Source organism: Gobio gobio (genome assembly GCF_949357685.1).
Source record: "Gobio gobio genome assembly, chromosome: 4".
Taxonomy (NCBI): domain Eukaryota; kingdom Metazoa; phylum Chordata; class Actinopteri; order Cypriniformes; family Gobionidae; genus Gobio; species Gobio gobio.
The window spans coordinates 61,123,221-61,149,688 of NC_137100.1; the positions used below are offsets into that span (position 1 = coordinate 61,123,221).

General features: G+C 38.1%; 1 protein-coding gene across 1 annotated transcript; it reads left to right on the plus strand.

Moving 5' to 3' along the window:
• Positions 1 to 463: 463 nt before the first annotated feature.
• opn4xb (opsin 4xb) lies at positions 464 to 25,540 on the plus strand (the record flags this gene model as incomplete). Its single annotated transcript, XM_079813711.1, is given in 10 exon segments — positions 464 to 502; positions 505 to 680; positions 4,417 to 4,550; positions 4,853 to 5,056; positions 12,038 to 12,209; positions 12,300 to 12,455; positions 22,083 to 22,190; positions 24,300 to 24,462; positions 24,655 to 24,774; positions 24,901 to 25,540. Coding segments are annotated over 10 exon segments (1,611 nt in total). The 3' UTR covers positions 25,240 to 25,540.
• Positions 25,541 to 26,468: the final 928 nt, after the last annotated feature.

The window sequence follows — 26,468 nt, forward strand, 5'->3', positions numbered from 1 at the left end:
TCCTTCTGTCACTCTCACCCTCTGACCTGTTTACAAAAAAACTCACATCCATTACAGACCTGATGAACCCAGACAGAATGCACTGTAATCTATCTTACACATGGTCTCATTTCATCTCATCTTTTGTCTTGTTTCTTTTAGTTATGGGTAGCTTGTGTCTTTTCTTCGAAAGAGAAGAGAATGTGCTGTCTTCTGTTCAAAAGAGAAGAGAATGTAAAATAACTCATAATAACACACTGCTGGTGTCTGTGAGGTGAGTGTGAGATCGCTCTGAAGACACAGAAAAGGATGGGTGGGACAGATGATGGAGAGAGGGGTGTGTCATGTGACATGACCAAACTGCTCCGACAAGTAGGTCGCTGTGTGTCCGACTGTTGCCGTTACTGATAGTCTAACTAAACTCTCTTATTCTGAGCAGAGACAGACAGAGAGGTAGAGATGCAGGAAACAGAAGACGGAGACCATGACTGAGTCTGCATTCAGGTTTGCTTTGTCGAAGTGTTGTTCTTCAGTTTTTGTTGGTGTATCTTAGTGTTCAGTTTGATGATGGAGCCCCAACGGCAGATATACAAAAGACTGGACATCCCGGATCATGTGCATTACATCATCGCCTTTCTCGTCCTCATCATCGGCACTTTGGGGATCACTGGCAACATTCTGGTCATGTTCGCCTTTTACAGGTAACACTTTGATACATTTAACTAATTAACAAACATTATTCAATTATTTCATTCTTACTAGATTCGTTAATGTACATTCATTCTGTTATATCATTCATACACTTTTATTTATATTTGAGTAGTTAATGCTATTAGGTATGTATGTAAGAGAACGGTCCAGTGAATTGTCACCAAGTTTTTTTTTAAACTAGCACAAATTCACTAGTAGTCTTGTAACAAGTACAAATATATTAATATGAAGTCATTAAAGCTGCATGCATAATAATTATGAAAGAATTTAAAATGTGAGTAGAAATGTTGGTAACACTTTACAATAAGGTTTCATTTGTTGACATTAGTTAACTAAATTACTCAACGTGAACTAACAATAAATAATACATCTAAATCATTTATTCATCTTAGTTCATGTTAATCTCAACATATCCTAAAACATTTTAAGGTCAAAAGTTGTATCTTTTAACATTAATTCATGTACAAACATTTTTATAAACTAACATTATCAAAGAAAGGTTGATAAAGAGTTCTGTTCCAGGTTCTGTATTGTTTATGTGAATGTGTTATTGATACATCTATCGCTTAGTGTTTTTTCTTTGTTTAATAAATAAGTGTTTTTGATTAATCTTTGTCTAGCACTTGTCGGCCTTCCAACTTCTCTAGAGCAGAAGGAGCAAGATAAAAAAGTGCCTCCCAACCTGGGGTTTGTGCCCCCCTTAGGGCGCCAGAGTTCGCAGGGTTGGGACGTGGGAGCTTATATGCTTTGAGGTCAAATTTGGATAGGAAAAACCTTTTCATAGGTAGTTTCCAGAAATGCTCCTAATGATCAGAACCAGTTTATAATCATTTCCTTTAATTCTATACGTGGTCTCTCAGCTTGCCAATCACATAAACCGATCATATTTTTATGATGCAAAAGACGCAAACGTGCTTACACTGGCTGTGAGAGGTGTGGCAAATATGAAAAGATCAGCGGCTATGGCATCTCAGTCTACACCGGGCTAGACAATCATAGCGCAGAGAAAAGGTGTGTATAATTCAAACTACTTTATGTTTCAAAAATGCCAACCAATCGCCATTAACTGTAGCTGCTGTACATCTGCACACATGTGCTGCTGTTCTTCCACTGTCTTCTAAACTCTTTCCCATGTTCTCCGTGTTAGAGCTCTAGGACGGTGAAGGACTGGCAGTAGTTGAGATGCACCAGTCGACCAACAATCAATCAGAAGTTACGTTTTTTTGTAGCAGCTTTGTTTTTTCTTACATTTAAGGATTGGGGCCTCAAGGACAAAAAGGTTGGAAAACACTGATCTATAGCAGTGCCTTACACACTATCCAGATCGCTCGCTTTGTGTATTCAAGGCACTTGCATCTAAGGCAGATGTTGGTTCTTAGGGAGATTTTTCCGCCTATTTGGAGTTGTGCTGGTGAATAACAAATCTCTGTTCATCTTCTGCCCCGCCGAGGAGGACATCACCAGCCCCACTCCGGACCCAGAGCCCAGCCAGCCGTCTTTCACACACTGCACGGAGTGTATGTCAGAGCCCACCGCAGACACGAAGCCTGAGCCTGCCGCAATGTCAGCGTCAGATGGAACAAAGACTGAGCCAATCATCACCTCGGAGCCTGAGCCCAATGGATTATCTGACCAGGTGCGTAAGCCGGCTACATCATCTGTCACTGTGGGTGTCCTCGTGGAGTTCAATGGCATGGACTGAAGCCACACCCACACTCCCGTCGCTGAGGGTGAGGCTGCAGCTGGTCTCTGTTAACTACTATGAGGAAATGGAAGAGGATATTTCCCTGTGTCTCCCGTCCCTGTTGGTCACGTCCAGCTCCAAATCATCTTTGTCTTCAAAGAATCCCAGTTGAATCAGAGAGATCAGAGAGAGCCCAGCCTCTCTCTCCCACCTCCTCTGTCCAGTTCCTTGGCTGGTTCCCTTTTGTCTCTGAGCACCTCTTCTGAATCCACTCTGCTGTGTGGATCTGCCTCAGGTCTTCTGGTCTCCAGCTCTGCCTTGTCAAGAAGATCCCCTGGCTTCGCCTCCATCTTGGCTCCTCCCTCGGCTCCACCTGGGACCATCGTCCTTATGGCTCCACCGGCCTCCCTCTTCCCTCCAGCTCTACCATGGTCAGATGTTGACCTATGGGCCTTTAGCTGCGTTTCGTTCCTCCACCCCTTCGGCTCCGTCAGGCTCTGCCTACCCTCTGGCTACGCCTTGGTCCTCAGTCCCACCGGCTCTGCCTCAGTCCTCTGGCTCCACTTCGGATGCTTATCGCTGTGGCTCAAGTGCGGCTGCACTTTCGTCTGTTCTTTTATGGCACAAGGACACGGGGGTGTAATGTTATAGTTATGTTTAGTTCTGTCAGTTCAATGTGTTTTAGTTTGGTTTTCCCTGTCCCTGTGAGTTCTAGTTCTTTGTTTGTTTCCATGGTTGTTAATTAGTTCTACACTTGTTCTGTTTTCCGTTCCATTTAAGCCTTTAGTTCAGTCTGTTCCAGGTTCTGTATTGTTTATGTGAATGTGTTATTGTTATATCTCCTAGTGTTTTCTCTTTGTTTAATAAATATTTTTGATTCATCTTTGTGCATGTCTAACACACTACAATTAAATATATTAAAATATTATTAAATAATGATTAATAAAACTAAAAAAATATTATGAACATTATTTATCTTTTTGTCACCTTATCTAGTTCTATTTAGCATTTTTTGGCATAGCGTAATAGTTTAATTTTTGTCCACCTTTAAAGAGTTGTATGGTGCAATATTTAATTTTGTTTTCAGTGAGTTAACTCGTAAAAATTAAATATATTTAAAGTGTCTTAAAGTAATGCTGGATAAAGTGACAGAGTTTTGCTGAGTGTTTTCGACAGATCATCGCTCTCATCTGTTGGATAATGCCTCCAAGTCTTGGATATATTATTGACTTTAATTGTTTAGTGAATTGGGTCAGTGCGGTAAAACAAGAGCAGGCAGTAAAATACTTTTTTTCAATCCCCATTTGCTCAGATTAAAGTTACGTACGCAAAACAACCTGCAGGTCACTGGACAGCCCTAATCCTCATTTTCCATAATTGTTTTTCCTTTGTGTCCAAAATAGGGAAAATGTGCTATAAATTGGGAATATTGTGAATGCAGTATAAATAACACGTTTGGTGCATTACAAAATATGGATACAATTATTGCAATCATGGGCTTCTGTACAGTGGACAGAAATTGACTGCTATTCCAGGAATGGTGGGAATTCCTAGAGCTTCAATATTATTGATGGAAACAACTGCAATGGTGGCATTTGATCTGTTTGATATCAGCTTTGCCAAATAACTCTCATTTGCCTCCCGCCTTCATTTTATGCGTTTACAATGACAAGGTTTTGTTGTACTTGATTATTGAACAATCAAACAAAGATCAACAAAGTAGAGTTATGATCAGACCAAGTTTACAATTAATAAAAAAAAATAACATCACATGTTTACATTTAAATTGAGTTAAAAGGATAGTCCACCTAAAGAGAAAATTCTGTCAACATCATTTACTCACTCTCATGTTGTTCCAAACCTATATGGCTTTCTTTCTTCTGTTAAGTTTAGCTTCAGGTTCATATAAATGGAAGTCAATGGGAACTAAAATCATTTAGTTACCAACATTCTTCTAAATATCTTCTTTTATGAATAAACTGTTCTTTCTGTTTTAACAATGGAAACATTTAACTTGACTTTAATGTTTGTTTTTTGTGCAGTAATAAAAAGTTGCGGAGCCTGCCAAATTATTTCATAATGAACCTGGCAGTCAGTGATTTCCTCATGGCGATCACACAATCTCCAATGTTCTTCATCAACTGCCTGTATAAGGAGTGGATGTTTGGGGAACTTGGTAACTGTTTTTAGTTTTTTTGCATTCACTTTACATAACACTTTATTTCCAATGAAACTTGTAAAAAAGTTCTGATGTAAAATGACTAAGAAATCATGCTGGTTATCATCAGGTTTTGTTCAAGTTCCATTTGAGTGCTTCTGTGCATTCAACAAAATACTAAGACGATTAAAATTCAAGCTTTTCACTTTAAATGTATGATATATTGAAGGCTTATAAATTCAGTAGATAGTAATCACAACATTGACTTTGTGAAACAAACAAAAAAATACTATGAATATATTCTCTCTATTTGCCCTTAGGATGCAAAATATATGCATTCTGTGGCGCACTGTTTGGCATCACCTCGATGATAAACCTGTTGGCCATCTCTGTCGATCGCTACCTGGTCATCACCAAACCGCTGCAGACCATCCAGTGGAACTCCAAACGCAGAACCTCTCTGGCCATCCTGTGCATCTGGCTCTACTCTCTGGCCTGGAGTATGGCACCTCTGATTGGCTGGAGTAAGATTTAAATATTCTAATTTGACCTGAAGTAGGTGTTGTTTTCAGGCTATAATAAAGAAAATACAGGTATAGGGCTAAAAAGTGCTGGTTATGTGCTTATAAAATGCATGACGTAGGGGTGTAACGATCTATATCGTTAATCAATATATTGCGATATAAAAATGCGACGATATGTATATCGCTGATGTAAACGATATGATTTGCGATAGAGTTGTTTTATCCAAGGCTCAACTTGCTGTATTTATAAGGTATAATTCACCCAATAATGTAAACTCTGTCATCATGTACTCACCCTCATGTTGTTTCGTTTAACTTCTAAACACAAATGAAGATATTTTTTATAAAACCTGAGAGATGTCTGTCCCTCCATTTAAAGTCCATCCCTCTCAAACTTAAAAGATCCAATAAATGTCATCGTAAAAATAACTAATCGAGTGTCCAATCCAAACCCAAGTCTTCTGAAGAGATACGATGGCTTTATATGATGAAGAGATTTACACGTTCAAATGATTGCGTGACGCGCGAAAACAACACGAGAGTGAGTTAATGCAGAATTAACATTTTTGGATGAGCTAAACATTTACAGTTTGGGAATAGTCATTTTGACACGCTTTCTTTTGATTAGAACTGCGACTGATTGCATTGATCATCTGAAGTGCACGCGCTGCCGAGATTAAACTCCTCAAAATCAAGCAAACATCTAGCCTGGATGCCAGCCGAATTAGGCCCCACCCACAACATTTGAGTTCGGGAATTTCGGTCTGGACTTGATCCGTTGTAGAGCAACTATGCCCGAACAGGAGCTGTTGGGACCAATCAAATTGTCAGGACGGGCTTTACACGATGATGGACAGATGATCAACAATAACGTAATCATCCACGTCACCAAAGAGCGCTTGGGTTGAATTTGTTTGCCAAACCGAGAACTTGTTCATATATGCATTCAGCTTTACTATTTCTCCCCAAAAATGATGATTGTGTTGGTAAGTACTCCGTGTATCCTTAAATTCTTTTTTACAACACCGGCAAAGATTGTTTAAACTCATTTTCTTCTTCTGCTTCTTCCAGCCTGTGTGCAGTTGAGTTCTGTTGACAACTGCGTCGCTCCGTTGCTCTGATTGGTAGTAGGTCTATCCAATTGAGGTCTTTCCTGGTTCGGTTGAAACACGCCCCATAATCACAGCCCAATGGAGCAGTATCAGACTCATATTCTGACTAGAATCGAGTATGACGACGTCAGGCTAGCAAACATCATTTAAAGGGTAACGAAACCCCAGCTCAGAGCTTAACTCCACCCACTGGCAATTTTTGAAAAATGCTGGAAAAGTGGGCAGAGCCCACAGAGGGGACGAACCGAGGGCGGAGCTGAGCGGAGGGCGTGCACCTGAGACCCGCGGTGACAGATTGATTGACAGCTGTCAGACTTGCGAGTCGCAAAGATGGAGAATGACTGGAGTGACGCCATTAGCTTTGCAACAGAGCGGTCATTCTCCTACCTTCACCTGAAGTGGAGGAGGGTGGATTGACTGTAGACACAGACCCAGAGCCTTATCAATGCGAGCCGCTGGCTCAAACTGCGTTAACTGCCGACGATGCTAGCGAAGCAGCAGCGCAAGAGAACTGACCTAATCTATGAACAGTCAAATCAGTCTGAATGCCACTAAAAATCTGGATATACGATGTATTTTCATTAAAATAAACTGAATCAATAAGCAGCGTAGGACCAATAAGTTCAGACCTAAAAGCCTATTATAAACGGATCCGGTCTATACGCCACCACGTTACGGTATTGTTGTTCGTTACCGCGGCAACCACTTGCGTGTCAGGGTTTGAAAGCGCGTCTCATGTATGAAACTTATCTGTACACACGACGGGCGGCAATAATATCGCAAGAAAAGCCTGACGTGTACTGACAACTGCATTATTTAACCGTATTTTCTTCATTACAATGTTAAAGCAAGTGTCAAGTGAGTTTCATTCATAATGTTTCGTCTTCATGTAACATGACAGTTCATACTGGAGTGAAGCCATTCTCATCATGTGATTGGGGAAAACATTTCTGTGGGCGTGGTGAGCTCGTGCCAGGGGCGCAGATAGTGAGCCGTTGGAAGTGCCATCCTACGTCACGATGTACCACAACGTCCAATAGGAAAATTCAACTGCAGTAGCCACCGTTCAACCTTAAGAGGGCAGCACTTTGGCGGTTTTACACCATTTTTTATAGAATTAAAACATTTTATACTCAAATGTCAAAACATTTATTCGAATCAATGAACAGCATTAATAAAGCCCCACTATTACAGATCATTAACTAAAAAAAGTTAGTTTAGGGTTTAGTTACCCTTTAAAGCGGCACTCCTTAGTGCTCGATTAGCACATCTAAATGTTTGTTCACTGAACAATAAGACTGATGTACTCTATGATATCATACTGAACAATGCTCTGGATTTCTTTTGTATCTGTGAGACATGGCACCAGCCAAATTACTTTATAAACTTAAATATGAACACTCCACCTGGATATATACACTCACCTAAAGGAATATTAGGAGCACCATACTAATACTGTGTTTGACCCCCTTTCGCCTTCAGAACTGCCTTAATTCTACGTGGCATTGATTCAACAAGGTGCTGAAAGCATTCTTTAGAAATGTTGGCCCATATTGATAGGATAGCATCTTGCAGTTGATGGAGATTTGTGGGATGCACATCCAGGGCAAGAAGCTCCCGTTCTACCACATCCCAAAGATGCTCTATTGGGTTGAGATCTGGTGACTGTGGGGGCCATTTTAGTCCAGTGAACTCATTGTCATGTTCAAGAAACCAATTTGAAATGATTCGAGCTTTGTGACAAGGTGCATTATCCTGCTGGAAGTAGCCATCAGAGGATGGGTACATGGTGGTCATAAAGGGATGGACATGGTCAGAAACAATGCTCAGGTAGGCCGTGGCATTTAAACGATGCCCAATTGGCACTAAGGGGCCTAAAGTGTGCCAAGAAAACATCCCCCACACCATTACACCACCACCACCAGCCTGCACAGTGGTAACAAGGCATGATGGATCCATGTTCTGATTTTGTTTACGCCAAATTCTGACTCTACCATCTGAATGTCTCAACAGAAATCGAGACTCATCAGACCAGGCAACATTTTTCCGGTCTTCAACTGTCCAATTTTGGTGAGCTTGTGCAAATTGTAGCCTCTTTTTCCTATTTGTAGTGGAGATGAGTGGTACCCGTTGGGGTCTTCTGCTGTTGTAGCCCATCCGCCTCAAGGTTGTGCGTGTTGTAAAATGTGTACCTTGAATGCAATGTAAGTCGCTTTGGATAAAAGCGTCTGCCAAATGCATAAATGTAAATGTAAATGTTGTGGCTTCACAAATGCTTTGCTGAATACCTCGGTTGTAACGAGTGGTTATTTCAGTCAAAGTTGCTCTTCTATCAGCTTGAATCAGTCGGCCCATTCTCCTCTGACCTCTAGCATCAGCAAGGCATTTTCGGCCACAGGACTGCCGCATACTTGATGTTTTCCCTTTTCACACCATTCTTTGTAAACTCTAGAAATGGTTGTGCGTGAAAATCCCAGTAACTGAGCAGATTGTGAAATACTCAGACCGGCCCGTCTGGCACCAACAACCATGCCATGCTCAAAATTGCTTAAATCACCTTTCTTTCCCATTCTGACATTCAGTTTGGAGTTCAGGAGATTGTCTTGACCAGGACCACACCCCTAAATGCATTGAAGCAACTACAATGTGATTGGTTGATTATATAATTGCATTAATGAGAAATTGAACAGGTGTTCCTAATAATCCTTTAGGTGAGTGTATGTTGAGAGGCCACGTCTAAGTGGTAAAGGTGGCGGTCTTGCTGTTATTTACAGAGCTGATATATCTATTACAGAAATCACCATTCCTTGTATCATCATTTGAGTGCATGGCTTTTAAAAATGAACGGTGCTTCCCCTGTTCTTATTGTACTCATATATCGACCTCCAAAACCAAATCCTCTGTTTGTCACTGAATTCACAGAGTTTCTCACATCTGTTAGCTCTGTTTGTCCAGCACTGATTGTGACTGGAGACATTAATATCCACGTGGATGACTCTAATAGCAATCTAACAGATGATTTCATGGATGCATTAGACTGCTTTAACATGATTCAGCATGTGAAATTCCCCACTCATAATAAAGGTCACACACTTGACCTTGTGTGCTCTGTTGGGGTGGATATTGACAAGCTAGATAGCAGTGACTTGTGTATTAGTGATCATAAGCTTCTCACTTCTCCCATTTTTAAGATGTGCTCTAAGAAGGGTCATTAGTTTTCGAAATGTCTAGAGTGTTAATTTTGACAGTCTCTCTTGTCTGATCTCAGAGCACTCGACAGTTGAAACTGTTGATCAATATAAATCTATTTTGTCATCTGCTTTAGACATGTTAGCCCCTAGGAAAGAACGTGTTGTTTAATTTATTAAATCATCTCCTTGGTATACTACTGAGCTCAGGGCTCTTAAGGTAAAAAGTAGGCAGCTTGAACGCCAGTACAAGAAGTCATGCTTGACTGTTCATAAACTCATGCACGATGAAAATTTGAGTCAATATGCTGAAGCACTCAAAGCAGCAAGAACACAGTACTATTCGTCTATCATTAGAGATGGTGCTGCAAACCCCAACAAGATTTTTAAGACGATCAACAGTATTCTTGCACCAGTTAAACCACTAATTGGTTTCTCTGTGCAGGAGTGTAACACGTTTTTTAATTTCTTTATGGAACAAAAATGTATGACATCTATAAGTTTATCAGTTCGGCCCCCTGATCTGCAATTCCCGAGAGCCATCCAATTATTTTTCCTGAAACTGCATTTGCCAGCTTTAACATAGTCACTGTTGATTGTATTTTGAAATTAGAGATGGCAATGAATACAACTACATGTACTCTCGACCCAATCCCAACATCTGTTCTTAAGGGGTGTCTCTCTTCAATTAGTCCCCTCATTCTGAACATTGTGAATACCTCCCTTACTACTGGTATTGTTCCAAAAGCTCTTAAAGTTGCAGCTATTACACCAGTCCTTAAAAAGCCTGGATGTGATAAGTCTGACCTGAAAAATTACAGACCCATCTCAAACCTACCCTTTCTTGCTAAGGTTTTGGAAAGTGTGGTTATGGGACAACTCCACTCACACTTGTCTTCCAACAAGCTTTTCGAACCTTTTCAGTCTGGGTTTAGAAAGGGACACAGTACAGAGACAGCCCTGGTTCGAGTTATGAACGACCTGCTTGTCTCAGCTGACTCTGGTGCCTCTACCATCTTGGTCTTATTAGATCTCACTTCAGCATTTGACATAGTGTGTCATTCTATCCTGCTAAATAGACTGGAGAGATGGCTTGGTATCACTGGTACTGTGCTTAATTGATTGAAATCTTACCTCACTGATTGTTCTCAGTTTGTTGTCTTGGGAAAAAACAGTTCTCAGATTGGACCGGTCTGCCATGGTGTTCCTCAGGGATCTGTACTGGGTCCCCTATGCTTCCTTTGGGGCAAATCATTAGGAAATATGGCTTGGGGTATCACTTTTATGCCAATGATACCCAAATTTACATCAGCTCTAAGTTCGATCCTACTATCACCTCTACGGTTAAATAAAAACATGGATGCATCATCATTTTTTTAAAACTGAATTGTTCTAAAACAGAGGTTCTACTTATTGGTACACCAGCGGCTATTCATAAAGGTGGCAATTTTAACTTGATTGTCGATGATAGTGTCATATTTCCATCTGCTTGAGCTCGTAATCTTGGTGTGATTTTTGAAACCCATCTGACGCTAGACTCACAAATTAAGAGTATCACAAAGTCTGCATTTTATCATCTTAGAAACATTGCAAGAATTAGGTCTTTCCTCACTCTGCCTGATGCTGAGAGACTTATTCATGCATTTGTAACTTCCATAATTGACTGTTTGTTGGGTTACCTGCTAAATCAATCAAACGGCTACAGTATATCCAGAATTCAGCAGTACGTGTTCTTTCATCTCTTCAACACATCGCAGGCGTGCTCTATAGTTTGCACTGGCTTTCTGTTCAGTCGCGTATTGTTTTACGCTAACTTACAAAGGCAGGCAAGGAATAGCCCCTTATTATATCTGTGTCTTAGTCACCCTGTACACCTTGTCTCGTTCCCTTCAGTCAGCTGATTCTCTTACTCTTCAGCAGCCTACCTGTAGATTAAAATCTATGGGGAGAGAGCCTTCTCTGCCGCTGCGCCCAGGTTATGGAACGCACTTCCTCTCACTGTTAGAGATGCCCTTACATTAGCCAGTTTCAAGAAGCTGTTAAAAGTCATCTTTTCAAAATTGCCTATATAGATTTTTATGAATACTATTCTACTGTGTTGTACTGTAATGGTTATTTTATAATAATTTTGTACTTCATTATTTTGTATTTTATTTCTTTTAATTGTTATTGTTTGTTGTGCTTTGGGTCGCATTATAAATAAAATGTATTATTATTATTAGTGAAAGCGCAAACATCATTTAAATCACCAGATCACATTGGGTTTTATTAGTATGATTAATGTGTGTAATGCGTGAGGGGAAAAAATGAAGGTTTACGGAATTTCAGTGACATTACATTAAACGACTATATATATATATATATATATATATATATATATATATATATATATATATATATATATATATATATATATATATATATATATATAATGTTGAATAATGTATAATGATGCAATGGGGGAATATTTGTGGGTCCTGATAATAATACAATAATAATAAAAAAAAAAGTTAAAATAAAAACTCTTTATTTTGGCTTAAAATATTGCGATACATATCGTATCGTGAGTTCAGTATCGCGATTTATATCGAATCGTGACACGAGTGTATCCTTACACCCCTAACATGACGTCATGCATTTTACGCATCTGTTAAAAAGTACAAATGAAATTGCTCTTGCAGGTTCCTACATCCCTGAAGGTCTGATGACATCATGCACGTGGGATTACGTCTCTCCGTCTCCCGCCAGCAGGAGTTACACCATGATGCTGTGCTGTTTTGTCTTCTTCATCCCCCTGGCCATCATTCTCTTCTGTTACCTGTTCATGTTCCTCTCCGTACGAAAGGCCAGCAGGTCTGAGCCCCTCACGTCACCACTGGCATCTTGAGTTTGAAGCGTGATCATTGAAAAGCATTCATGACTGTATTATATGTGTGTGTTTAGAGATCTTGAAAGGCTGAGCTCTAGAAAGTCCATCTTTGTGAAGCAGCAGTCCATGAGGAGCGAATGGAAACTGGCTAAAATAGCGGCTGTGGTCATAGTCGTGTACGTTTTGTCCTGGGCTCCCTATGCATGCATCACCCTCATCGCCTGGGCCGGGTGAGTGCTTTTCAGAAATGTGTATTCATACATTTCTGGGGACTTCACTTTCTTGTGTTTCTCATATAGGGGTGAATTCAGGGTGATTGGGACACTTTTTCCAAGTCATCTCGATGGCAAAAGGTGTCCCAATCACCCTGAATTCACCCCTAAGCTTAGGCAGCATCACTAAATCTATTGCTTATACTTGTGATTAGTGTGTTAAACAAGCTCATAACCCTGAGAATGCAGTTTGTGCTCCTTGATATCGTTCCAAAGTTTGAGGTCAGTAAGATTTAATACTTTTATTCAGCAAGGATGCATTAAATTGATCAAAAGTGTCAGTAAAGACATTTATAATATTATAAAGGATTTTTATTTCAAATAAATGCATTTTTAGTTTAATTAAGTTTCTTGAGCACCAAATTAGCATATTACACTCTAAAAATGAATTCATGGGACCAATTACCACAACTTAAATACATGGTTGCAAGTAAAACTGTCACCCCCCTTTTTGAGAATAAACATGAAAATGCACTATCCAAACTTAAAGGGCTGTAATTCAAGAATGCTTTGCTTTTTTTAAAGCAGACACTCGGCAGATTATTGCTGAAGTGAAAGCAATTCAAAATAGGAAAGTATGAAAAAATTATGGAAGTTTAAATTTACTGTAAATAAAAAATACTGTACTAAATATTTTTTATTTTATATAAAATATATATTTTACCAAAAAATTTTAATCTAAAATTACTATAAAATCAAAGCCATATGTCTTACCAAGTTGTGTTCCAAATTTGAAGTTGATATCACAAAAATTGAAGTTCCCATGAAATTTTGTTTAGGCGCTGTACCAAAAATAGCCACCGGGTGTCATTGAAATTCCATTGATTGTTTTTTGATGCATTTTCCTGTACATTTCTGTCCAAATGTTACTTCCATCACAAAATGGTCACCAAATATGGAACCTTGAGACTCAGACCTTTCCCAACGATATGTGTTTTGTCTAGATTAGAAAAGATTTTTATTATAAAGTAGTTAAAATAAATGTTGTTAAATGAAAAATGACACCGCTCACTAGGGGAGGAGCCCGCTAGAAGAATTTAAAGCACCATTTCCATGGTAAAGCAACATCCAATCACAGGATGAATTTTGAGTTCGTAAGCTTTCGAATGAAACCTAATTTATGATAATTACTCAAGTATATGATACGAAAAAAGGCGATCAAAAAAAGAGCCAGGTGTTCGCCAGTGGGACGGTGCGAGTTAAGAGGTTTTAAACAATTTAAGTAATTTTGATGAGATCTGTTGACACAATAGTGTTGATCATTACATCAACTTTATATTGTGTGTCATTTAAATCAATTTAATTTCTGTGTTAATTGTTTTTAAATATATAATAAACAAGACTAATAGATAAGATTAACAGAAAATAATTTGTTTCTATGGCCACCGCTCAATTTAATTTATTTGAGTAATCAACTTCCTCAAACTGAAAGTAGTTTTTTTTTTTTGGTTCAACATAATTTCCTTAGAAGCTACGGTCTCATAACTCAAAAATGAATGCAAACTGTTGCATTATTATTATTTTTATTTTAGCGGGTGGATGATTTCTGAAGGATCATGTGACACTGAAGACTGGAGTAATGACGCTTTTGATCACAGGAATAAATTACACTGAAAAATATATTCAAATAGAAAACCGTTATTATAAACTGCAAAACATTTCCACAATATTGCTTTTTTTTAAATAAATGCAGCATTGGTGAGCAAAATATACTTCTTTTAAAAACATTACAAATTCTGCACCGACCCCTAAACTTTACATCAAATCTCATGACTACATGCATCAAGCTTAAAGGGTTAGTTCACCCAAAAATGAAAATGATCCCATAATTTACTCACCCTCAAACAATTCTAGGTGTATATGACTTTCTTCTTTCAGCCAAACACAATCAGAGTTATATTATAAAATATCCTCACTCTTCCAAGCTTTATAATGGCAGTGAATGGTACCTTGTTTTTTGAAGTCCATAAAAGTGCATCTATCCATCATAAAAATAATCCATACGGCTCCAGGGGGTTAATAAAGGCCTTCTGAAGTGAAGCATTTGTCTGCTGGATTTTCTTTCCGAAAATAGCCGAGCTCCTGGAGGTGTGCAGTGGGTGGAGCTAAAGAGTCACAAACTCACACACAATACCTGAATAACTTTTGATTCGATTGCCAACAAAACACAGACATTTGATTTAGTTTCACTCACCACCTGTGCATAGCTGTCAACCCTCCCGTTTTTTCCGGGTTTCTCACGTTTTTTAGCTCTTTTCCCGCTGTCTTCCCGTTTTAGTATTTTCCCGTAAAATATCCCGTATTTTTACGTTCTGATTGTGTTAACTCAGAACACGCAACTATCTGTTTTAGTGCCAGAAGACGCGAATGAGAAGTCGCGCGCACTGTGAGAAAATTTGTCTGTGCACTCATCCTAGAGCGCGCACACGTCTCTCAGCGCGCAAATATTGAGTTCTCTTTCAAGTCTTGCTCTTGAACGGACAAACTCACGCAAAAAGTATGTCAACATGTCCATCTTGATGAGTATCCTTGCAGACATAGTCTGTATATGGCTTAAGTAAACTTTATACAGTCCAGAAAAGACGACGCATATCCGAGGTCTTAAAGGGGCAGTAGCCTTTACTGCTGTCTGTTTAATGTCAAACAAAAGACAAGGACATCACTCACTGCTCTTGATTGAATAGCTTTTGTAAGTTTAATAGGATTAATCTTTAATTTATACAGTCAAATATGCAATGTTATTTTACATTTGATCAATTTCTGTACCTGAAAACTAATGTTAGACGTACCTGAAAAACCTGAAAAGCATAGTTTATTTTATTAGTATCTTTGCTCGATAGTATTTATTTGTGCTGCTGCTTGTATATAAATGATTTGTTCTTATTATTTTCTTTTTTTTTTATTTGACAGTAGTCCTTTTTTCCCTGAACATAGCAAATACTGAACCGTACCGAAACGGTGAACCTAAAACCGTGACACAAACCGAACCGTGAGCAATCTGTACCGTTACACCCCTAGCGTAACGTATGATAAAATGACTGAAAAAAGGTTGGGAAACACTGGCTTAGGCTACTATCGAAGAAGAAGAAGACAGTTGCAGCCGCGGGCGGGAGGAAGAGGGAAAAAGTAGCGGGAAGTAAACTTCAAGGAGAGTAGGTAGATGAGTGTGATGTGCAATGATGGATCAGGACGCTGACGGCCAAAATCAAAATATTTTGTGTAGTTATAAACTCTTTAGACTCTTTTTTTTAAGTTTGTGGGTAAGAATCGTGTAAAAAAAATCCCTTATTTTGTGGATGGATTCCGGGAAATCTCCCTTATTTTCAATGTTCAATGTTGACAGCTATGCCTGTGGTTTTGACTCATGACAGGGAACAAACACACACACTTGCAGAACTCCGTTGCTGCTCCAGAAAAACAAACTGCATCCGCTGTTTCCTTAACGCTGAGTTATTTGGATGCTGAACAAGGTTATCTTTCCCTCACAACCAGAAACGCATTTCTTTATTGATATTGTTGATTTCATGGTCTAAAAATGAAAGACAGCGCTGCCGATGGCTTCTGTAACCGAACGAAACTCGTTGTTGACGCTCTTGCTCTGGTTGATGTTCCCGCGCTCATCCGGGAGAAGTGCCCATACAAGGAATTCCCCCCTTTATGACTTCATACATGCTCGAAAAAACTTTCCGAAACTTTTTCGAATCCTGAAGGAATGTATTTGGCACAAAAATAATGTCATACGTCAAACAATTTTTTTTACATTTTGGTCAAGTTTTGCATGAGAATCAACTCTTCAACAGTGTAAATAGGTCAGAATGCATGCAATAGCATTAGACCCCCTTTAAAGGATTAGTTCACTTCAAAATGAAAATTTCCTGATATTTTACTCACCCCCATCTCATCCAAGATGTTCATGTCTTTCTTTCTTCAGTCGAAAAGAAATTACGTTTTTTTTTAGGAAAACATTCCAGGATTTTTCTCCACATCATGGATTTCAATGGTAACCAAAATGTTGAAGGTCCAAATCAATGCAGTTTCAAAGGAAGGGCTTCAGAGGCTCTGCAAGATCCCAGACGAGGAATAGGGTCTTATCAAGCCAAACCATCTGTCATTTTCAAGAAAAAATAAAAATGAATATACTTTTCAACCTAAATTGCTCATCTTGCGCTGCTCTGCGACGTGCAGGGGCGCGGGAAGATGTTTTAGGTTGGGGGTGCTGTGTTTTTATTTGGGGAGGGGGGTCACCACATTTGAATGAGAAAACTCGTTTAAACATCATACACACCAAGACATTTGCATTGCAATTGCAATCCTGTCAAACCAGGGGGTCCGACATTGTTGTTTTACCTTATTTTTGCTAAAGGATATTTGAATAAGCGCGTTGTAAACACGGGGGCGGTACTTCCGCCTACGTCTACCGTGACCTTTGCGACATGATTGCGCAATCCATGGTGTGTCGCAAAGCAGCGCAAGATGAGCAGTTTAGGTTAAAAAGTATATACATTTGTTTTTTTTTCTTGAAAATGACAGATGGTTTGGCTAGATAAGACCCTATTCCTCGATTGTGCAGAGCCTCTGAAGCCCTTCCTTTGAAATAGAGTTGTTCTGATTCCGATAGTATCGGAAATATCACCGATACCACAACAAATTCTGGCATCGGCATCGGCGAGTACTTGAACCTATGTACCGATCCAATACCATTTTCTTAAACAAGACCTAGTTATTATGACCGCTAGCTTTGCCTAACCACTGCGCGGTTCTTCTTCGATGCTCAGAATGCATCGCAAACACAGGAAGTTGTGCTGTGTTGCCACAAGCAATCACTGTTTAGAGCAGCGAAGAAGAAATGAAAAAGCGTTAGCAGTAGGCTATGTCCGCTGTTTAGCAGTATTTCATCTCTGTGTTGATGGCGGGCGCCCGCACACACACACACACGCGCGTGACACTCGCTCGCTGTCTTTGTCCTCCCCCCGTTTCTCTACCTTTACGTGCGTTTTTACAGTCTATGGTCACTATATGAGGACACGAACGCATAAACCGTCACTTCATGAGAATTTACTGTGTCATATAATGAACACAGACACTCAAAGGTGTCCACGGCAACCCGTCAAAATAAACGTTTGGTTTAACGTGAATAAATTGACCGAATATATTAGGCTACTGTCGTAGCCTACAGTAGATTTAGCAACGTCTATGTAATAATAATACGTCTCTACTACTAATAATAATTATGCCTAGAAGGTTGTAAAGAGATTATTTTCTGATTAATATATAATTTTTTATATTCCTACATTTATTTGTTGCTCTGTTTTTTATACGGTTATATTGCAAAACTAAAATACCTTTTTCAGTTTGCAGTGTTAGATTTGTGGCTGCATTTGAAGTTCTTTTTCGCTTAAGAAAAATAAATAATATTACTGTCAAATGCATGTCAGATAATTCAAATACTGTAATAAATACAGTAGTTCACTGTATGTATTTGTTCATGTTTTATTAAGGGATAAGTCTGAAGCACACCATAAATTAATTCTAGCAATTCATACAGGGCTAGTACTATATACAGATACACACCCAGGTATCGGATCAGTACTCGGTATTGGGCGGATACCCTGAGCCCAGGTATCGGAATCGGTATCGGTATCGGTATCGGGAAGGGAAAAAGGGTATCGGATCATCTCTACTTTGAAACTGCATTGATTTGGACCTTCAACATTTTGGTTGCCATTGAAGTCCATTGTGCGGAGAAAAATCCTGGAATGTTTTCCTCAAAAAACTTAAAGAGCACCTATTATGGCATTTAAAATGTTCCAAATATTGTTTTAGAAGTCCCCAACAACAGTTTTGCATGCATGCAATGACAAAAAAGACTTTAGTTTTCTTATAATATGCATTTATTTTTACCTGTTTTGACAGCGATTCTCAAATGATTCCTTTAGTGATTCACTTTTCAAAACCCCGCCTTTACCTGACGCTAAACTGCGGTGATTGGTCCGATGACCCAGTCAGTTGTGATTGGTATAGTCTGTGCCGTCTATGGTCTGTGCAGATATTTTCGGAAACGGAACGCCCATCAAAGTCTTATCGTGACAGTAATTTGTTAATATGTGTCAGGAGTTATGAATATGAAAACCGCGTCGGTACCGTTTGATTGTAATATGAGCCTCAGCTGATCTCATTCATAAAAAAACTCCTCTATTCAATCTCCTCAGGAAGACTCGCAACAAATCAACATCCCTCAGGGCTTTTAGTTCAAAAGTGTGCAGATGAGGAGAAATATTGATAGATTATCATCTGTCTGTGTCAAATTTCTAAACAGAGGAGTATTTTTTTTATTCAATACTTCCTTAAAATGCGCAGATGTAGCCTAATCATGAGCGATTGAGTCTCTTATGTGTTATTTTCAATTCATACTGGCAGCCGGAGGGCGCTCTGTGCGCATGTAGTCCATATATGGTACAGACAGACGAAGAAGAACCATGTGCCATAATAGAAGTCCATAATAAAAGCTTCCTGAGATCGCGAAACTTGCAAATAGAGACATTTGAAGACTAATAAACACACAATCGCGACGATGTATGGTTTGTCTTCAAGCCACTTAGTCTTCAAATGCTCATCCTTGGGCAGATGAAAAAAGTTTGCTTTTGAGTCGCACTTCAGAACACAGCGTCTCGTCGCCATGATGTTTTCTAGTTTTCACTGGCGTCTTGGAGCGCAATAAGTGGGTGTATCGTATTCAAATAACTTGACAAGTTGACGTCATCTAGTCAGAGAAAAAGCTTCGGTCTTCTAACGATTCTTAAAAATGACTCAGAGTAGACTCTTACTTTTGAAAGAAAATAACTATATATACGGTGCACTGTCATATTTCAAACTTTGCAGGATGTTTTTGTTCACTTAGATCTATGTTACACACTACATGAAAGGTAAATTTCAAAATTCCATGATAGGTGCTCTTTAATTACTTTTCGACTGAAGAAAGAAAGACATGAACATCTTGGATGAGATGGGGGTGAGTAAATTATCAGGAAATTTTAATTTTGAAGTGAACTAATCCTTTAAATGACAAAATTTTCAATTGTGGTTGAACTAACCCATTAAACATCAGCGTTATTGTCACATGCAACCATATGGGGTTGTAAAATGATGACCTTGTACTGAGGCTACAGCCATGTGATGGGAGCCAAACAACCACTCACTTGTGTGAGCCCTGTGTGTACACTAGACTGCTTTGTGGTTGTAGGCATGACATGGTCTTTCCTCTGTGATTAAAAGATACATTTGAATGGGAAATACTTCTGAAATACAATATTTGCCCTAAATTATATGGCTACCTAACACATCTTATATAGTTTCCGCAATTGGGGCACAATTTCTGTATAACCACATACTTTAAAGTACTAATGTAGAAAACAAATACTGAACATTTCCACAATTATTATGAGATATTGTCACCTTACACGTGGTAAGTTGTCACAATGTTTAGAGGAATTTATATTGATTTGAAGAAAATAGCTTTTTTGTTCAGAATTGTGTTGATACTGTTTAATTGTTTAGAGTAAAGTCACCCTTATTGTTATTTGTGATCAATTTGAATATTGGATATTTTAGAGGGCATGAAAATATAAAATGTTGAATAAAAAAAACATTGAGGAAATTACATTTCTGACTTAACCCTCTGGTGCTCTTCGTTTAGGGGTTGCATTGATTGTCTTTCCTGTCATAAGTGACCGGACACCTAAAAATTAAACTTCCTCCACCCCAGTAAAACCAATGCAATTTATTTTTCTTCTATAATATTTGAACTTTTTAATTTTGTATTTTCAGATGATTTGATGGTATTTTTTAATATTTGTGCAATAATTATGGTCTATTTTTGTTATTGAAAATTATTTTAAAAAAAATAGTTGTAATTTAAAAAAAAAACATACATACAAACATATGCATATATATTGCAGTATTTCAGGTTAAAATAGAGACTAGGCCTTCCAAATATTTTTTTTTGAAGGCAGCTTAGCGCCCTCTTTTGGAATTATTTAAGAAATCATGCAACCATGGGTGTAATCACTAGAGGTCTCTATGGAGAGGCTTGAGAATTCCCTGTTCTCTTTTGAACACATTTAATGATTTTTTTTATTTTTATGGATTTGAATATATATTTAAAAAATCTCAAAGACTATTATAAAGTCTTAGATATTTTTTTTTTGTTAGAAATATAGATTTTTTTTCTGTGAATTTGTGTTTTTGCAGATTTCCCATTCATTTCCTATGGTGTCATTTTTGACCGAAGAGCACAAGTGGGAGTATTTTTTTTATGACCACTTAGCATGCTCGAATCATGCCCTCAAATTTTTTTGTGCGTTAACATACCTAATGCTAGAAAAGTCACCAAGTTTCATATCATTCTGATGAAGCTGTGTTTTTTTTAAAATTCCAAATGTAGTTCATAGGTTCAGATTTTCATAGGTGTGTGTGTGTGTGTGTATAAGTGTGCATGTGTGTGTGAGTGGATGTGTCAATATCACACTCTTGATGTTTTAGAGTGTCACCCCTTTACTGCTGTGTACTTTTTCCAGCATTGTGGCTGATTTGTAGATTGTACACACACAAATTCTGTGAATTTTTGTGTTTTTGCAGATTTCCCTTTCATTTCTTATGGGGGCCATTTTGACCGAAGAGCACAAGTGGGAGTATTTTTTTTATGACCACTTAGCATGCTCGAATCATGCCCTCAATTTTTTTTGTGTATTACCGTACCTAATGCTAGAAAAGTCACTAAGTTTCATATTTTTCCAATGAAGCTGTGATTTAAAAAAATTCAAAATGTGGTTCATAGGCTCAGTTTTTCATAGGTGTGTGTGTGTGTGTGTGTGTGTGTGTGTGTGTGTGTGTGTATAAGTGTGCGTGAGTGGATGTGTCAATATCACACTCTTGATGTTTTAGAGTGTCACCCCTTTACTGCTGTGTACTTTTTTTCAGCATTGTGGCTGATTTGTAGATTGTACACGCAAATATTCTGTGAATTTTTGTGTTTTTGCCGATTTCCCATTCATTTCCTATGGTCGGTCATTTATGACCGAAGACAATTAGCATGCTCAAATCATGACCCCAATTTTTTTTTGTGTTTACATACCTAATGCAAGAAAAGTCACAGAGTTTCATATCATTCCGATGATGCTGTGATTTTTAACATTTCAAAACAGAAAATTTTCCGGTCAGAAATGAGCGAAGAGCACCAGAGGGTTAAAACAGGCTACTGAGATATAAAACTCAATATATGACGCATTGAAGCATTATACTGGAAGCTACATTTGCTGTAATCTTTCTATATCAGAAGTGTTGCAGTGTCTGTAATCTACAAATCCCCTGATTACTGTTTATCTGGCACTTTTCGATGTACATTTGTCTCATAAGTGTGTGTGTGTGTGGCGGGGGGCTCTATAGTATCTGTTAAGCTCAGCACAGCTGTGAGAAGTAGGAAGTGATTATAAAACATTGTAATCTCTCTTTCTGCCTGTAGAGCCCCTTTACACTTTCTGAATGACCTACATGTGTTCAAAAGTAACTACTTTTTCCTCGGTTTCTCAGGCATGCAAATATCCTCACGCCCTACTCTAAAACACTGCCGGCGGTCATCGCCAAGTCATCGGCCATCTACAACCCTTTCATATATGCCATAGTTCACACCAAATACAGGTAAATGAATCATCAAACAAACAGATCCACAACCACACACACTTCACGCAAAAATACATGCGTGCAAAAACATGCAAATCCAGGGTTTCTGCAGGTTTTATGAATGTCATTTTTTTAAGACCAATTAAAGAACATTTTAGGAATAAATTGAAGTGAACTTAACACGTCAATATGTTCGTTAAATGTAAATGTCTAGGGAAAGTGAAAGTTTGAAAATACAAATTCTAACAGATCTCCATTACTTTTGAATTAATTTTACAAAACAAAAGATCAAAGTTTGATCAGCTCTTCTCCCAAACACTAGAATATGGAAAATACTTTTACTGAACCTTCTGATCACACTTTTTCAGTAGTGTTGTCTTGTTATCCAGTGCAAATATCTAACAGATTCTTAAATCAAGATACATTTACTTGATAAGTAAAGATAAGAAATCTTGTGAAAGTGATTTTATTATTAGAACGAGACCAAATATCTGCCAATGGGTTCAGAAAAATCTACTTAATTCAAATGAAAGTCATTTTCATACCTATTGGCAGATACTTGTTCTTGTTTCAAGCATAAACTCACTTAATTTTGTGCAATTTCTCAGAAAACAAGACTTAATTTCTTCATTTTACATGTCAAGTAATGTGTCTTGATTTAAGGATGTTTAGATATTTGTACTGGAAAACAAAAAATGTTTTCAGTATATGCGAAATAATTTAGCAAATTAATTTAGGGCCCTAATCCATTTTATTAAATTTTTTTGAAAATTGTTTTAATTGTTTTAATGGTTAAAATAAATTGTATTAGTCAAAAGGCATGTCTAATTAATTTAAATCATGAAACAATTTAACAGCAATTTGTTATCTCAATTATTTAAAAAAAATATATTTTTAGGTCCCTGTGATATATTTTATTTTTTCTTCAATTTCTTTTTATTTTTTACCAAATTGTGTTTTCCATTTTTGGGTGAACTATTTTTTCACATAGGGTGAGTAAATGATGACAGAATTTTCATTTTAAGTGTCCCTAGGGCTGTGCGATATTGCGATATCCTTGTTAAATAATGCGATATTCGATATGCGATATGATATTGCTTTAAGTGTGTAAAATCTATTTCTTTCCCCAACTGATATCTTCAAGCATAACCGACTGTGTTTACATGAATACTCATCAAGACAGCCATTTTGACATAACGGTGTGTGTATTTGACAGTTATGTGGCTTTATAGACAGGTGTGTGGCTTTCCTAATCGAGTCCAATCAGTATAATCAAACACAGCTGGACTCAAGGTGTAGAACCATCTCAAGGATGATCAGAAGAAATGGACAGCAGCACCTGAGTTCAATATATGAGTGTCACAGCAAAGGGTCTGAATACTTAGGACCATGTGATATTTCAGTTTTTCTTTTTTAATAAATCTGCAAAAATGTCAACAATTCTGTGTTTTTCTGTCAATATGGGGTGCTGTGTGTACATTAATGAGAATAAAAAAAGAACTTAAATGATTTTAGCAAATGACTGCAATATAACAAAGAGTGAAAAATTTAAGGGGGTCTGAAAACTTTCCGTACCCACTGTACACTCTAAAAAAAAAGGCTCGTAATCATAGGGGAACCTTTTTTAGTGCTATATAGCACCAATTTTGGTGCTTCAGTGGTTCTTCAGCGGTTCTTCAGAGGTACTATATAGCACCTTAGTCAAAGAACCGGTGAAGAACCTCTGAAGAACTGCTGAAGAACCTCTGAAGAACCACTGAAGAACCACTGAAGCACCAAAATTGGTGCTATATAGCACTAAAAAAGGTTCCCCTATGATTACGGGCCAAGAACCATTTTTGGTGCAATATAGAACCTTTTTTTTTTTAGAGTGTATATATATATATATATACACACAGCATATTATAATGATTTCTAATGGATTGCAACACTGAAATCTGGAATAGTGATTCAGAAAATTCTGCTTTGAATCAGGAATAAATTACATTTGAGAATATATTCAAATAAAAATAAAAAAAACCTGGATATTTTAAATAGTAAATGACAGACAGATAGATAGATAGGTAGAAACAAAAGTCAGGGCCAATTTTGGCTAGTTTCCCATCATAATGATCATTCTCCCTGCAGAGCCACGTTAGCTGAGAAGGTGCCGGGTTTGTCCTGTTTGTCTCGCTCTAAGAAGGACGGTCTCACCTCCTCCACCAATAGTGAAGCCTCCAGTATCAGCAGACAGTCATCCGTCTCCAAGAACAAACTCCACACGACCACCGCCAGCTACTCCTGCACTATGGTACAGTAGAAAGATCCACTGTAGCCTCCAGTCATATCTATAGACCGTTGAAATCACATGACCAGCTGAATACTTCTCGTTTTATCTCAATAACAACTTTCAGTTACCCCATGTATGCTGCTGGCTTATTCTCACTTGCTGAAGCTTCATCTATATTTTAGGGTGTGTTTATGTGTGTGTGTGAGATTACAGGTGATGGGAGAAGTGGAGCTGGACCTGATTGAGAACAGGTCAAACGTGTCTAAAGTGTCATTTAGAGGCTCTTCTAGATTTGAGCGGATGCTCAAATGCTCCTCACTGCTGATGGAGAAGGTGAGGTTTAATTCACTGAAATATTTTAACGTAGTTCAAAAAGAATTTACAGGAAGGGGCGTGTCTATATAATTCAACCAATCACCAAGCGTTTTTTTTGTGTGTGTGTGTGTGTGTGTTCCGTAGCCTCCTGTACAGATGAGCGAGATGCGAGAGTCGCTCAGTCTCTGCGAACGAGATCTCGTCTCCGGTTCCCGCACACCGATGGACGTTTACACTAAAAATAGCAGGAGTGCTGAAATGACCTCTGACCTTCCATTTAACCCTAAGAATGATTCCATGACCCACAGCTTCTCAGACACTCCCACAATTATCATTAGTCCAGCCTCAGAGAGCAACATGAGAGAAGATACAGTTGGAGAAGAAAAGTCTGGATCTCAGGACTCAAGGAACTTAATGTTCAACCTGACAAACATAAACTGTCCGGAAGAGTTAATGGAGAATATGGAGAGATTTCTCACATGAACCGACCAACTCTCTGTTAAATCAACTCTCTAAGTTTCTAGGTAACTTACAGTTTTAGACTTTAATTTAGTGTAAATGAGAGGTGAAATTAGAGGGTTTTTTTTGTGCATTTGTTTTTAATGAAAATTTACTATTTTTTGTCAAAGGTTTGTTTTGATTAAAAATCATATATTTGTACTTTCCACATTAATCGTATTGATCAGCAAAATTTCTCCATGCATGGCGACAAACAGGTGTAAAGTGGTGTGGCGGTGTTTATTGATCAGTGTTGTGGGAGAAAATAAAATCTGTGTTTTTGTTTATGTCTTGTCCTCTAAAATATTTAGTATATTATATGCAATTTTAAAGGTATACTATGTATTGTAGCCTATCTTTTGCCCCCCTCTCCCCCCCCCCCCCCCATTTTGCAGAACAACACTAGTAGTGGGAAGTTTGGATCATTTTACTGACTCAGATCTTTGAATCTCGTTCAGCAAAAGGAACAAATATTTTTTCAAGCAAATTCGTTCATTTCAGCAGAATCGAATTAAAATGTTAATGTTACATTTTTCAACACATTTAGTACTTTTGGAATAAAAAGCTAATGCAGCCATGGCCAAACTTTTAATTTTATTACTTTTAAAATTATTAATTGATTGCTTAGCTTGCTTCAGGCTATGTATGCAGTCTTTTAGTTCACCTCACCTCCCGATCCAAATCGTTCTTTCTTTTGTCACTTCACATTTAATCACGTCTGTTCCCTAGAAAGTTTAGTTCACCTCTCGTGTCTTCGGGTTTGAGCCATTAGTTCCGTCATCATGTCTGATCTGGGCTGTGACAGCCTCATATGCAATACATGTGTCCGGAAACTGAAAAGATTAGTTCATCTCTCGAGTCTTCGGGTTCGAGTCATTCGTTCATCAAGTCCCAGCCCCATAGGCAAGGCTATGCAGTCACCGGAAACAGAAAAGATTAGTTCATCTCTCGAGTCTTCGGGTACGAGTCTCGTTCTTTTTTCACATGACCGCTTCCTGGTTCAGTGTCTCGCAACATATACAACATTACTGTCGTATTATTCACTGCATGTTGTAATATATTTATTATTATAAAATCATCAGAAGATATGTGCAATAAACTTTTGTTATGCCTATCCATTCTGACCAACCCAATGTGTACTTCATAGGAATTATTATACTAGCTAAAAAACTACACACTTGTTTGTAAGAAAGGTTGTGAATTAACTGATTTCT